We start from the raw sequence: 14,968 nt of genomic DNA on the forward strand, positions 1-14,968 counted from the left end.
TTTTTAAGAGATATGTTTAAATTCTTAAGGCTTGCTTATAAGAAAGCTTTGTCAACCTAACCAAACACCAGAGTCTCTCCAGAGACTGTTACACCTCTGGGAGATTCTCCGAAGACTGCTATTTCTTTGGGAAGAATGGAGCATTGCCATGGGAACAGACATTGCAAAGGGGTGCACAGGCCATAGCATACTGAGGACACAAAAGGGCTGAGGCAGGGGAAGTTATCAAAGACAAAATTAGGAGGTTACATCAGACGTTTTGAAACAGGAGCCCTTCGCCACAACAATTAGTAAAAGGAGTGTTGGCCGTTTGAAGTGCCGTCCTGAGGTGGAACAGTTTCTGGGCCCGTGTCCTCGCATAAGCATGCCTTTAAAAACTGCATGAGTGCATGCGTATGTGCAGGCGCACGTGTGCATGGAGTCAGAGGCAAATCTTGGGTGCTGTTCCTCTGGAGTCCATGTTGATTTTTAATTTTGTAAGATGGAGTCTCTCACGGGCTTGGGGCTCACCCATTTGGCTAGGCTGTCTGACTAGCCTTAGAGATCTCGACAGCTTCAAACAGTGCATGGCTTCAGCTTAAAACGTAGCAAACATTAATTGGGCAGTGGGATACACCTTAATCCCAGCACTCAGGAGGCAGAGGCAGGCACATGCTTGTGAGTTCGCGGCCAGCCTGGTCTATAAGACAAAACCAAACAACAAACAAAGAAAAAGGCTGTGGGTCTGTGTTAGCTTGTTGGCACTTTAGTACGGTTATGAGAGAGTCAGCCAGCCAACAAAACATCTCTTACTCATGGTTCTAGAGGTTCTGCCTGTTATTGATTGGCCTAGCAGTTTGGGCCAAGTGGCAGCAGATGATAATGGTGGAATTTACTCTATGGCCAGGACACAAAAGGAGAGAGAGAGGAGAAGAGACCCAGACTCCCTTGTCCCTTTAAGGGCCACCCCAGTTACTGAAGGTGACACCTCTCGGAATATAGTCTTTCGTCACCTTCCAGTAGTAACACATTGTGGCGTGTGGACTTGTGGGAGACTCCTAAAATCCAAGCTGTAATAGTTTTTCCTCCAGACAAGACTCAAATATTTGTATACATATTTTGTTTGTTTGTTTTTGAGACAGAGTCTGTGTATGGAACTCAGGAACTCTTGTAGACCATGGCAGCTGCAGGCCTGTGCCTCCTGAGTGCTGGGATTGAGGTGTATCCCACCGCCTGGCTCACATCCACAGCCTTAACAGGACTCTTCAGATAGTGCACAGGTATGGGAAAGCCAGTGGTTGGATGGGGCTGAAGGGGGTGGGGAGTTGAGAGGTGGGGGTAGGGGCTGAAGTGGATGGGCCTAGCAGAAGAAGACTTGTGGGCATGATTAAACTTTGGCCAAGAATCTTTGGCCCTTGGAACATGGGTGGTCTTGAGGTGGCCCCTGTACTGCAGACACTCAAGTTCTCTTCCATTGGGATGAAAAAACTAGGAACTCTTTATTGAGCACACTTAATAAAATGATATATTGATTAAGCCCACTTAATACAATGATAAGCTACAGTCTATCAATCAATCACCAGCTCTTTTAGCTTTTCATTCAGAAATGATTAACCAAGCTATCAAGATGGCTCAGCGTGTAAAGTGTTTGCTGCCAGCCTGACAACTTGAGCTCAGTCCCTGGGACTCACCTGAAACAGAGAACTACACCATAAGGTTCTTTGACCTTCAGATGCATGCTGTGGCATGTGCACACGTGCGCACCACACACACATACATAATGCATGCGCACAATAAATCATTTTAAAATGTTTTTATTTTTCCACCTGCTTTTACTTAAGCCTTGAACTCACAGAGATCTGCCTGTCTCTACCTTGAGATTAATGATGTGTGTTACCATGCCAACTTTTTTTTTTTTTTTCCGAGACAGGGTTTCTCTGTGTAACAGCTCTGGATGTCCTAGAACTTTCTCTGTAGACCAGGCGGGCCTCGAACTCACAGAGATCTGCCTGCCTCTGCCTCCTGAGTGCTGGGATTAAAGGTGTGCACCACCACGGCCCAGATAATTTTTGTTTTATTAGACATGGTCTCACATGTAGCTCTGGCTGGCCTGGAACTTGGTATGTATACCAAGCGGGTCCCAAACTCAGAGATCCAAACTGAGATTAAAGGCAAGGCCTACCACACTGGATCATTAATTTCATTTATATGAGGAAGTGCAATACCAATGGAGGCTCCCAGTTTGGCCACAATGGTAGAGTGACTGTTGGTGGCAATGACGGGAGCTGCGAAACAGAAGTGGAACTTCCCAGAGACGGGTGGGATGGATCCCAGAAGCTGAGGTACTCAAAAATCATTTCCTCAAGGATTTCAAAATACCCTTCCAATTGTTGGAATTTTAAATCCCCAAAGTCGTATGTTAATAGGATTTAAGAGGGGAGACCTTTGGAAGGTAACTGGGTCCTGAGGACTCTGTAGTTTAATGTGATTAAAGCGTGCTCTCTCTGGGTCTGGTCATAAACATGTAGACATGTAGCATGTAGACAGCACCACCTGGCAAAATGAAAACAAGGACCCAGTCCATCAAAGCCCATAGTTCTGGGAAAGTCTCTGAATGTGCTAACCTTGCCTTTTGGCTTTTGTAGTTTTGCTTCTGGCTAACTGTCCTTGTTAACTAAAGTGTGCCAACCCGGGATATACCCACCCACCTCCAACACCAGGAAGATACCAGGAATAGTCAGTCTGGGGTTTATGATAAAGAGTTTGTGGGAAATCCAGGAACCAGGCATTTGAAGATTCAGACTCATTTCCCATCAGAATGTCCCCAAACTACCAGATATAACCTTCTGGCTATCACTCTGTAGACGGTTTTCTCTCACAAATAACGTCACAGACACTTAAAATTAATTACGGGAGCTTGGCCTTAGCTTAGGCTTGTTCCTAACTAGTTCTTACAACTTAAATTAATCCATGTCTTATTTTTATTCCGAGATAGGGTTTCTCTGGGTAGCTTTGGATCCTGTCCTAGAACTCACTTATAGACCAGGATGATCTCAAACTCATAGAGATCTGCCTGCCTCTGGCTCCCGAGTGCTGGAATTAAAGGCGTGTGCCACCACAACCTGGCTAACTTTTTGTTTTATTAGATTAAATTGGGATTAAAGGCATGTGCCGCCACACTGTGTACCACGTACCATGCTTAATAAAAACCCAGAAACAGATATTGGGGTCAGAAAAACAAAACAGCCAGTCACTGGCTCTTACCTCTACCTCACTCTGAATGGTGATCCTGCCTCCAGGAATCTCAGAATGAGGCTATGTATGAGTTCTGTCTTCGCCCCCTCCTCCCGCCGCTGTTTTATATTCTTCTTTAGTTCTGGGATTAAAGGCATGCACCACTATTGCCCGGTTTCTGTGGCAAACTAATATGGCTACTGAGATTAAAGGTGTTTATCACCACTACCTGGTTTGTAAGGTTGGCCAGTGGGGCTGTTTTACTCTCTGATCTTCAGGCAAGCTTTCCTTATTAAAATACAAATGAAATATCACCAGGCAAACCATGCCTTTTAATCTACATTCTGTTACCTGACTCTGTACTGCCCATCCTGCTTTCTTTGCTTCTGGCTGGCGATCCTGGCTTTTTTTTTTTCTTCCCAGAGATCTCTCTCTGCCCGGAAGTCCTGCTGCCTAGCTATTGGCTGTTCAGCTTTTTATTACAACAATCACAGCAATACATCTTCCTTAAGATTGAACCTGACAGACTGGCTTAGTTTTCCTGGAGCCTCTCTTCTGGCTAAGTCCGCTCTTTCCGCACAGCCACACAGAACACACTAGTTACCTGTGTTGACTACATAAGTCTTATCTCCAAATGCGTTTCCTCCGCCTTTATCCCTTTACCTGTCATTCGTTCCTCAGAACGGCGCAGTTTAATGCTTAGTTTCCCATGTTTTCCGTTTCTAGTGTGTCAGTTTTTTTTTCAGGAACCCCTACTCAGAATTAAAGCATGCACCGAGTCTCCAATTGGGTTAGCCCCTCCTGTCCCAATCGAACATGACACCCTCTTTTAGCCATTTTGATTTCTTGGTAAACGTTGGGTGAACGGCTTGCCGTGTATATTTTTGGTGATCCTCCTGCAAAGTAAAAGTGGAGGAAAGCAAGTATTCCAGATAATGCAAAAAGAAAAAAAGAAACCCCCCAAACAAACCAAAACCGCACACAAACAAAACACGTTCCAAGCCACCCAGGACCGCATCAAACGGAGCAAACACACAGGACCGAGGAAGCAGCGATCTCTAGGGCGGGCTCAGCGCAGCGTGAACGACAGCGTGGGAAGAAGCAGCCATCCCTGGGGCGGTCTCAGCGCAGCCTGGACGCGGATCTGCCCTCCCGGGCACCGCCCACAATTGGGTCGGCAGAAAGCCCCGCCCCTCCCCGACAGCGTGCCACGCCCCAGAAATGGAGCCCTGTGATTGGCCCAGACCCTCCATAAATTGCCCAATCGCGGTCGAGCTGGGTGCTTTGGCGTCTGTGAGTGCTCGGCAACATGGCGGATCGGCTCACGCAGCTGCAGGACGCCGTGAACTCGGTGAGGGCTCCCGGCTCCAGTCGGCCTCCCTCTCCCCGACGGGAGGACTGCGGCCGGGCCGGGGCAAGCAGGAAGGGCGCCGGGAAGATGCGTCGGGCGGCCGGGCCTCGAGAGGCCGCGGGCGGGATCTGAGCGACGGCCCGCGGCCTGTCCTGGGGAGGGGACCCGGCGGCCTGTCCTGCGGAGAACATGGGGAGGACGTGGTGGCCTGTTCTGGGGAGGGGACCCGGCGACCTGTCCTGCGGAGGGGACCTGGCGGCCTGTCCTGGGGGGGGGGCATGGTGGCCTGTTCTGGGGAGGGGATTTGGAGGTCTGTCCTGGGGAGGGGGGACCCGGTGGCCTGCCCTGTGGAGGACCTGGTGGCCTGTCCTGGGGAGACCAGGAGGTATGTCCTGAGGGGATCAGGTGGCCTGTTCTGGGGAGGGGGACTCAAGATGCCTGGCTAGGCAGTGGGGAATGAGGGTGCTCAAGTCCCAGGGGTCCGGACAAGCTGAGCTTCGCTAACTTTGTCCCTTCGGCTATTACTCTCGCATACTATGCACAAGTGGTAACTACACACAAGATAAACAATACTTCTGACCGCCTCCTATCCCTCTAATCCCCACTCTCTGGAGGGAGGCAGAGGCAGGCAAATCTGAGTTTGAGACCGGCAGCCTCAAAGCCAGTTCCAGGACAGCCAGAGCTGTGTAGAGAGAGGGACCCTGACTCAATAAATAAAAAATAAAAGATACTTCTACTTATTTCCATTAAGATTGTGCAAGGGTTTTTTCATTGCATTCGTTAAAATCTCAGTGTTGTTCTGTGCCTGTGGGGTATCTGCATACTGGAAAAAAACAACCCTAGTCCCTGGTCAGTGTTCCCTATAGGAAGTTATAACTTGGCTTCTTGGTAATACATCACTTTGAGAGGACTTTGAGATTGTGAATCTACTTACAGGAAAACTGCCTACTCTGCAAATAAAGTAGTTTTTAAGTTGAGGGGCTATCCCTAAATGTTAATGAATTCACAGACTGAAAGATTTCCCTGACTCTGCAAATAAAGTAGTTTTTAAGTTGAGGGGCTATCCCTAAATGTTGATGAATTCACAGGCTGAAAGATTTCCCTGGGCTGTCTGCCAACCTTTCCCAAAAGAGTACTCCTTTGAGATTTTACAAATCTTAATAACGCAGTGTAGGAGCTTATCTCAGAAAAAAAATTGCATCTTCGTGTAGGTCCTATAGTTAGGGTGGTGAGGATACCCGTGGTCTTGACTCGTCTTGGAACACTGATAGTTTGGCTAACATGGATGCCTACCGTGTCTGTAGGCAATGTGTTTAGAGAGAGCTATTCCTCGAGGACCTTAGAGAGATGTCATAAACTCCAGAGACTTTAGATGATGAAACGCCGGAGCTGCCTAGGGAGTTGGAGTAGACTGTTTTCAGCTCGAAAGCCCTAACGTAGATGGGGGCCTAGAGCGATGTTAACACTTGCTCTGCCATCTGGAAATGCCCGAGTACAACTCTGTCATGCTCATCTCTGTAATATTTATATTACAGGTAATATGTATATGCAGTACTTGTCATGGAGTTGGGTTTCAGTAACTACTTTTTCTACAGTTGAACAGTGGGTCTCGAAAGCATTTGCAGGGCAGAACACTACTGTACTGAATACGTTGCATTGGGTTTTCCAAGTCTTATACCAGTGCTGCAAAATGGAATGCTGCAACTTACCAATGAAGTCAGCCAGGCTAGCTTCTCAATGATAGCTCAGATTTTTGTCACTGAAATAATGATAGCAAAACATAGAAATGCTATTTCCTGACTAGAACTAGTAACTGAGGCTCAGGGATCAAGATTAGTGAGAAGATGGAGGAGGGTATACCTGTGTTTGGTTTGCAGATGGTAAAATGTAAACTTTCAAATTAGTTGAATACTTTTTTTTTTTTTTTTTTTTTTGAGGAAGAGTCATGTAACTCTGGCTGGCTTAGAACTCCACGTAGTCCAGACTGGCCTTAAACCCACAGAGATCTGCCTGCCTCTGGCACCCATGTGCTAGGAGCAAAGGCGTGCATCCCATGCCCCCAACAACAAACACACATTGAGCAACAAGATTACAGTTTGAGTCTTGAAGAATTATAGTTGTGGTAACTTACAGTAAAAAAATTTTTCATATAGTATGGACTGGCCTGGAATGTCCTGTGTAGTTGAGACCTTGAACGTCTGTTCTCCTTCCCGTCTGAGTACCAGAATTACGTGGATGTGCTGTTACCACAGTTACGTGGATGTGCTGTCACTCCCAGTTTTCTGTTGGTGCCAGGATCCAGTTCAGGCTTCATGTATGCCAAGCAGGCAGTCTACCAGCTGAGCTAGATCCCTAACACTCCCACGTTTCTTTATACTCGGTAGATATATATATGTTCACAGAAAGACGTCATGCGCTTTGTGTGTGTGTGCATATAATTTATGTAACTTTATTTCATGTGCGTTGGTGTGAAAGGTGTCAGATTCCCTGGGACTGGGGTTACAAACAGTTGTGAGCTGCCATGTAGGTGCTGGGAATTGAACCCGGATCCTCTGAAAGAGGAGCCAGTGCTCTTAACCTCTGAGCCATCTCTCTCCAGCCCGAAATAGAGTGAGGTTATCCTTGAGATTCTCATCCTCCTACCTCTGGGATCACAGCTGTGTACTGCCATGTGCAGTCTAAGCAGCGCTGTGGATCAAACCCAGGGCTTCATGTGTGCTGTGTAAACGCTCTGCCAACTGAACTCAGTATTTCTTTGTGTGGTTGAAGCATGCATGGATGTGTGCGGGTGCACTTACTGTGCGTGCTTATGTGTCTTTCTCCTTATGTTTTGAGCAAGCCTCTCACTGAACCAAAACCTCATGTTTTCAATAGACCAGATGATCAGTGTGACTGCAGGGTCTCTGATGTGGGTGCAGGAATCCAAATTCGAGTCCTCGAGCTTGCATAATATTTACCTAACCCCTATGTTTTGTTTGGTTTTGGTTTTGGCTTTTAAATATTAGCATATGGGGCTAGAAAAATGGCTCAGCAGTTAAGTCTGCGTTTCTTGACTCCCAGAACCCACATGGTAGTTCATGACCATCTAAACCTCCAGTCCCAGAGGATCTGATGGCCTCTGTGGGCACTCTGTGTGCGTACCTTATGGTACACACACACACACACACACCCCTCTCTGTAAATATATGCACATACATACATACATATATACAAACCAAACATTCATACACATAAGTAAACTAAAGTTAGCATTGAGTTATGATTTGAAAGAGTCTTTGTTTTGTGTGTGTGCGTGTTTTTTCATGTGTGTTTTGCTGCACATGCACCTTTGTACCCGTGGGTGCCTGGTGCCCTACAGACCAGAGGAGGATAAATCCCCTGGAGTCAGAGTTACAGTTGTGAGTTGTGGATTCTGGGAATTGAACCCAGGTTCTCTGCAAAAGCATTTTATTTAGTATGTTTCTTAACCATTTAGTGTCTGTTTCTCTTTTGCAATCTGTACATCTCCTGGGATGGATATCTGGTTTTATCTGTGAGCGGCCTTTTCTTGGGAGTTCAGTCTCCAGAAACACTCGGAGAGAAGAAAACAATCACTTATGGCTCAGTCTCCAACTTTCTCCTGTATCAGTTCTTTAGGCTAGATTGAGACATTTAATTTAATTTCACCTAGACTGATACTAAGCTTAAGTTTCTTTGTATGATTAAACCATTTAATCCAAGATAGATGTAGATTGCTGGCAATTGTGCATTTTAGTGTACAAACTATCGTTGTTAGTAATAACTGGCTCATTTTATATACAAACTCTATCGTTGTTAGTAATAATGTGTTCATTTTATGTACAAATACTTCTTTTGTGAGGAGTTTGCTTAGAGGTTATTGTTATGAAGAAATTGTTGCCATGTCTCAGCATCCTTAAAGCTGACAACCTTTTGTAACCTTGACTTTTTCTTCTTTTCAAGCTTGCAGATCAGTTCTGTAATGCCATTGGTGTGTTACAGCAGTGTGGTCCTCCCGCCTCCTTCAGTAACATCCAGACAGCCATCAACAAAGACCAGCCAGCCAATCCCACGGAAGGTGAGCTCTCCTGAGTCGGGCTGACGTTTCTTCTACAGGTTATAGTGTCTTTGTAAAACCGTGACTGTGGTTGGAGTATATTACTGTAAGTTTTGCCATAAATGATTCTTTTTTTTTACATTTAATTCTGTAGTATATTTGTGGGTGTGACTAGCACAGCCTGCATACAAGAAGTCAAAGGATCTGGACCTGTTCTCCCCATCCGTCCTGTGGGTTCTGGGGATCAGACTCGCATCCTTAGACTTGGGGGCGAGTGCCCTTTCTGCAAAGCTGTCTCAGAGTGGCCAAGGAATGAGTTTATCTGCTCAATTCATATGCCTCATAATTCTGGTCACGTCCAATAAAAGTTGCTCCCTTAGGGGAAAAGTTGTATGAACTGAGCTGAATTTGCCTGTGTGACCTTAGTAAGAAAAGTGTCTCATCAGTGGATTTCTTTGCTCTAGGCACAAAAACCTTGTCCTAGTAAAGGAGACGACCTGTTAGGCTAATTCCCAGTATGAATTAATATTGAGTGTGTGAGTAGTATTGTTATTCTAAAATTATGCTTTTACCATTGGAATTATTATATTGGAAAGTTAGCTGAGCTTCTCTAGTTTTATTAATTTATAATTTCTGCATATGGAAATGTAAGATTTTGATAATTTAACTTAATTCTTTTCTTCAGAGTATGCCCAACTTTTTGCAGCACTGATTGCACGAACAGCAAAAGATATTGACGTTTTGATAGATTCCTTACCCAGTGAAGAGTCAACAGCTGCTTTACAGGTGAAAACTCTTTTCTTGATAAAATAACCGGTGGTAGAGAACTTTGAATTAAAGGAGGTTATGACATTCAATTTAAGATTAAATTTTAAGTGGGAGGTATTTTGGTATTTTGTTTTGTGGTCAGATCCAGGGTGTCACACAGTAGGCAAATACTTGATAAATGGGAGCTAGCACAGCCTCTGGAAGATGGCACCGAATAGTTGTCTAATTTTGACTTAAAAGATCATCAGGTCAGGCCAGATATGGTGGTACACGCCTTTAATCCCAGCACTCGGGAGGCAGAGGCAGACTGGTCTCTTTGAGTTCAAGACCAGCCTGGTCTAAAGAGTGAGTTCTAGGACAGCCAAAGATACACAGAGAAACCCTGTCTCGGAAAACCAAAAAAAAAAAAAAAAAATTCACAAAGATTGGATGCTGTGTGTATCAACACTGAGCAGTTTCACCTCAGGCAGAAGTCTCCTGTGCCCCTCACCTTGTGTGACCAGAAGAGAGAGAGGAGATAGGCATTCGGAATGTGGAACAAAACAATGCCTACGAGCGTGTAAAAACAGAGCATGTATGTATTTACACACCTATATATTCTGATTGAAAATTAGTCTTCTAATAACTCATGGAGAAAAAATTAAGTTGATATTTAGAAAACCTGTTACTAAAAGAAAAGGCAATGATTGGAAAACCATTCTGATTTTAAAATAAATACTTGTGCTTTAGTTTCTGTCCATCCATCTCTGAGTATAATAAAATTCATGTCTTACAAAGGCTGCTAGCTTATATAAGCTGGAAGAAGAAAATCACGAAGCTGCTACCTGTCTGGAGGACGTTGTTTACCGAGGAGACATGCTTCTGGAAAAGATCCAGAGCGCGCTTGCTGACATTGCGCAGTCACAGCTGAAGACCCGGAGCGTCACCCGCAGCCAGTCTATGCCCGACTCATAGCTCATAGACATGTGACTGAGAAAAGACTGTTGAATGCCGCATCAGACTAAGACGTGGCCCTGCCAGCAGCTACAACCTATGCTGCGACTCTGACCTTCTCAACTGGTTCTCACTGTCTTCTGTTTCCACGGGATAAGTCAAAAGCTTCAACGTTACTATTGCCCTGGAGTCATCCTCAAACATCGTTACGTCTTTTTTATCTGACTAGAATTTTCAAGGTAGATACTGTACTAACGATCACGATATAATTAAACAGACACAAACATACAATAAAGCTCTTCAATGTTTTGTGTATGGTTTTGTTTTTTTGTTTTTTTTTGAGACAGGGTTTCTTTGTGTAGCCTTGGCTGTCTAGAACCCGATCTGTTATCTGTAGACTGGACTGACTTCAACTCACAGGGATCTGCCTGCCTCTGCCTTCCTGAGGGCTGGGATTAAAGGGGTCTGTGTGCAGTGAGGGACGGAATCCAGGCCTTGTGCATCTTGTGTGTGCTGGGTAAGCCTCTGTCACTGGGCCGTACTCTCCCAGGTATGACTTTCATTGTGTTACTGCAGCCCTTCCAAAGAGCAACATAACCATAAAGGCAGAGACACGGGGCCCTGCAGTTTAGAGAGGTGTCCTGCCTCCTAAAGGTGACGCTGTATAAACTTGGGTCTTTGAGGAAATGCTTCTGAAAGTCTTTTTAAGAAACAACTAGAGCAGACAGGAAGTAGTGAGTTATCGGAAAAGCTTTCTTCCTCCAGAAAGTCACAGATCCTAGTTTGTCTCTGCCTTTGTCTCGATAGCTCTTCACTGTCCACAGGGCTCCAGTGCTGCTGTGAGACGTTTCCATCTTGAACCAGGTTTAAATATTTTTTTCCCTTTTTGTTTTTTCGAGACAGGGTTTCTTTGGGTAGCTTTGGAGCCTGTCCTGGAACTCCCTCTGTAGACCAGGCTGACTTTGAACTCACAGAGATCCGCCTGCCTCTGTCTCCTGAATGCTGGGATTAAAGGCATGCGCCACCACTGCCTAGCTATGTTCAAATACTTTTACCTTACTTTCCCTGTTGTCTTAATTTCTTCATAGTGAAGTTTTCTTGAATTGTTGATTCTCATTCTCTATCTGAAAGTACTTCTGATGTTTTTTTCTTTAATTTTATTAGGTTTATTCATTTTATATATTTTATCTGGAATTATACATGTGCACCATATGTGTTTGGTGCCCTCAGGGGTCAGAGGAGTGTATCAGATCCTCTGGAACTGGATTGCAAGCATTTGCACCATAATGTGGGTATTGGAAATCGAAGCCTGGTCCCCTGCAAGAGCAACAAGTGTTCTTTCTCTTAACCTCTGAGTCGGATCTCAGTTCCTCTCTCAGATCTTACTAACATGTAGACCTTTATTGTTGTATTTTAATCAATATACTTCTAGTATATCAGTAACTAAGTGGTGTTTTCTCTATTTTACATGAATTTGTTGTTGCTAATGTTTGTGTCAGCATTTGCAACTGGGGTTGCTCAGCCAACTCATGGATCTCTCTCTCTCTTGTCCAAAGCTTTAAATTTCTGAAGAACCCTTGAGAAACATGTCCAGAGCATTCTGAACCATCATTTCCTTCATAATCAAGTTCTCCTGTGTTTCAAAGTTCAGGAGCACCAGGCGTAGCTACAAAAGTTACCATAATTTATTGGTTAAACCTAGACATTTGTGAACTTTTTGTTGCTGCTGTAACACTATGTGAGTCATATACTATCAAATCTGAGAAAACCTGTCAGTAGAATAGCATCCTGTTTATGGGGGTTTGGTCCTTGTCTCCCACTGCTCTGTCTCCCCGACTACTCAGTTGAATTTAAGAAACCAGTTTCATAGTGAACATCGTTTACTATAACAGCCATCAGGGTCTTTTAAAAATGGTATTTTATTTTTATAAATATTTGCTTTCATATATGTATACAAACCATGTGTGTGCCCAGTGCCCCTGGAGGCCGGAAGAGGGCATTGCATCAGGAACAGGAGTTAGAGATAGCTGGGAGCCACCATGTAGGTACTAGAAACTGAACTCAGGTTCTGTGCACAGCAGCCAGCCATCCCAGTGCTGAGCCATCTCTCCAGTCCCAGTAATGGTCTTTGTTTTAAAAAGCCTTTAAAGAGAGTATCCTGGGGCTGGAGAGATGGCTCAGAGGTTAAGAGCACTGGATGTTCTTCCAGACGTCCTGAGTTCAATTCCCAGCAACTACATGGTGGCTCAGAACCATCTATAATGAGATCTGGTGCCCTCTTCTGGCCTGCAGGTATACATGCAGACAGAACACTGTATACATAATAAATAAATCTTTAAAAAAAAAAAAAAAAGAGTATCCTCTGGATACTTCCAGAGAAGATAGGGCAAAGTTGGACATACAAATTAACTTAACGTTTATTTCCTGGAGTCTAGGCATGCCCTTCTTGGTATAATAACAGTTTTCTGGCATCCTGCTTTCATTACCATCCTTCTGACTAGGTACTGCTTAGTGAGTTACCAAAAAAGAGACTGCACGTGAGCAGTGAACTTTACCATGGGCCGTCCCTGCAGCAGTGGGGACAGTAAGACTGTTCATTGAGTGACCTCAGACCAAATCCAGGTTTCTGGCCCTAAGGTCTAGCCTCTCCTATTAGCAGTAAAGTGGATTCAGAAGGACATAGCTATGAAAAGAAGACCTACAGACGTTATAGGAATGAGTGATTTGATCAGGGAATGCCACACACGAAGTTCAGGAGCCAGGGGAAGTAAGGGACAAAAAAAAAATGGCATTCTAAAGATGTAGACAGGCATGTGAAAGACTGGCAAACGTGAGGAACTGATGTATGGCACCAAACCACTTAAAGGGGAAGTTTGGGATCAGTCTTGTGAAAGCCGCTGCCTCCGCCACCTCCTCATTGGCGTGGAGCCAGGTCCCTAATGCTGTCTGCTCAATGGATACTTTGTGTTTCTACAATTGAAACCTGTAGCATCTTAGAGTACAAGCCTCTGCCTCATAGAAGTTCTTTCATTGGCCACCTCTAACCTTACTAACATTAAATATTAGTAATACTGAAAAAAAACCTTGCATGTCATCATGGACACTCATGAAGTTAGAGATTTTTGTGTTTTGATGTGTGTGTGTTACTAAAAATTGAATCCAGAGCCATGTGCTTCCTAGACAAAGACTCTACCTCTGACCTATACCCCCAGTCCTCTTTACTTTTTGAGATAATGTCTCACTAACTTGCCCTGATCTCACTGAGCCCAAACAGGCCTTGAATTTGCCATTTTCTGCATCTCCTCAGTAGCTAGGTGTACAGGTCTATACTACCAGGGCCAGCTGAAGTTACTAATCTCTTATGCTATTTTTTTCATTTGTTTGTTTTGTTTTGGTTTGGTTTTGGTTTGGCTTTTGAGACAGGGTCTCCCTACATACCCCTGGCTGTCCTGAACCTCACTGCAGATGTAGAACTGAACCCAGGTCTGATGTGGGAGTGTCATCAATCTGTTGATTTCATTGGCTGAGCAATAAAAGAAACTGCTTGGCTGGCCCTCATAGCTTAGAACATAGATGGGAGGAGGAAACAGGATGGAATTCTGGGCGGAAGAGGAAGTGAGGTCAGACTCTGCTCTGCTCCTGGAGAGACCCGACAGCTCTGCTGGAGCAGAGACACCATGCTCAGCCCTCCCGGGTAGACGCGATAGCTCTGCTCTCTGAGGCACATGCGATGAAGATGGACATAGGCTAGAATCTTCCTGGTAAGCGCACCTTGGGGTGCTTACACGCATTATTAGAAATGGGCTAGTCCAGGTGCGAGAATTAGCCTGTAAGGGCTAGAGTCCATGGGCCAAGCAGTTCTTAAATGAATACAGTTTGTGTGTTGTTATTTCGGGCGTGAGCTAGCCAAGCAGCCGGGGTGTTGGGGACGCAGCCCCGCCGCTTCCATATTTCAACACAGGTCCTTACAACAACAGCAGAAGGAGATAGGCCCTTCCAACTACTGGGCCTATCTCCAGTTCCCACAATGGTTTTTGTCTTTAAAAAAGCCTTTGAAGAGAGTATCCTCTGGATTCCTCCAGAGAATATAGGGGAAGCATTCTCTCTCTCTCTCTCTCTCTCTCTCTCTCTCTCTCTCTCTCTCTCTGTGTGTGTGTGTGTGTGTGTGTGCGCGCACACGCGCGCACACGTGTGTGTATTTTATTTACTAGAGACCACAGAATCAAAGCCTTGGGACTTAACAGTGTAGCATGATTCTCCGTTGAATCAAGTGGAAATTGACCTTTCTGCTAACTAAGTCTGTAATCCCAGGACTGGGGAGGCAGAGGCAGGAGGATTGCCATTAGTCCAAGGCTACTTTGGGCTACAGGGTGAGTTTCAGGATAACCAAGGCTATTTAGGGCCGTTAGCAGTCTCAAAAGGAATATTGCCCCCATAAACAATGAGCTGGATACTCAGATCTTTCAGACAGGCAGTAGTCAGAGTGCCACGGACCGTCCCTCTGTGAGACTGCTATCCACGGGAGGACAGGGTTGAAGGATAGGATAGCCAGGATACGACGCAAGGGAATGACAGACAGACACACTGGTAGTGAGAATCTGCTGCAATTTTACTTCTGCAAAGCTTCAGTTTTTGTACAAAACAGATCA

General features: G+C 45.0%; 1 protein-coding gene across 1 annotated transcript; it reads left to right on the forward strand.

Moving 5' to 3' along the window:
• The first annotated feature begins 4,478 nt into the window (after positions 1-4,478).
• Med21 (mediator complex subunit 21) lies at positions 4,479-10,627 on the forward strand. The gene is made up of 4 exons (XM_050164736.1): positions 4,479-4,564; positions 8,525-8,639; positions 9,304-9,404; positions 10,164-10,627. The coding sequence occupies exons 1-4, from the start codon at positions 4,523-4,525 to the stop codon at positions 10,338-10,340; spliced, it is 435 nt and encodes a 144-aa protein (XP_050020693.1). The 5' UTR covers positions 4,479-4,522; the 3' UTR covers positions 10,341-10,627.
• The last annotated feature ends 4,341 nt before the right edge of the window (positions 10,628-14,968 follow it).

The sequence above is a fragment of the Alexandromys fortis genome, unplaced genomic scaffold (assembly GCF_014885135.2).
Source record: "Alexandromys fortis isolate MF-2015 unplaced genomic scaffold, M_Fortis_MF-2015_v1.1 scaffold_153, whole genome shotgun sequence".
NCBI lineage: Eukaryota > Metazoa > Chordata > Mammalia > Rodentia > Cricetidae > Alexandromys > Alexandromys fortis.

Excerpts from the sequence above, each read along its gene's own strand:
- Med21 (XM_050164736.1), top strand. The coding sequence starts at position 4,523 with ATGGCGGATCGGCTCACGCAGCTGCAGGACGCCGTGAACTCG. Across the intron at positions 8,640-9,303 it reads GCCAGCCAATCCCACGGAAG|AGTATGCCCAACTTTTTGCA; the intron begins GTGAGCTCTCCT and ends TCTTTTCTTCAG. Across the intron at positions 9,405-10,163 it reads AGTCAACAGCTGCTTTACAG|GCTGCTAGCTTATATAAGCT; the intron begins GTGAAAACTCTT and ends TGTCTTACAAAG.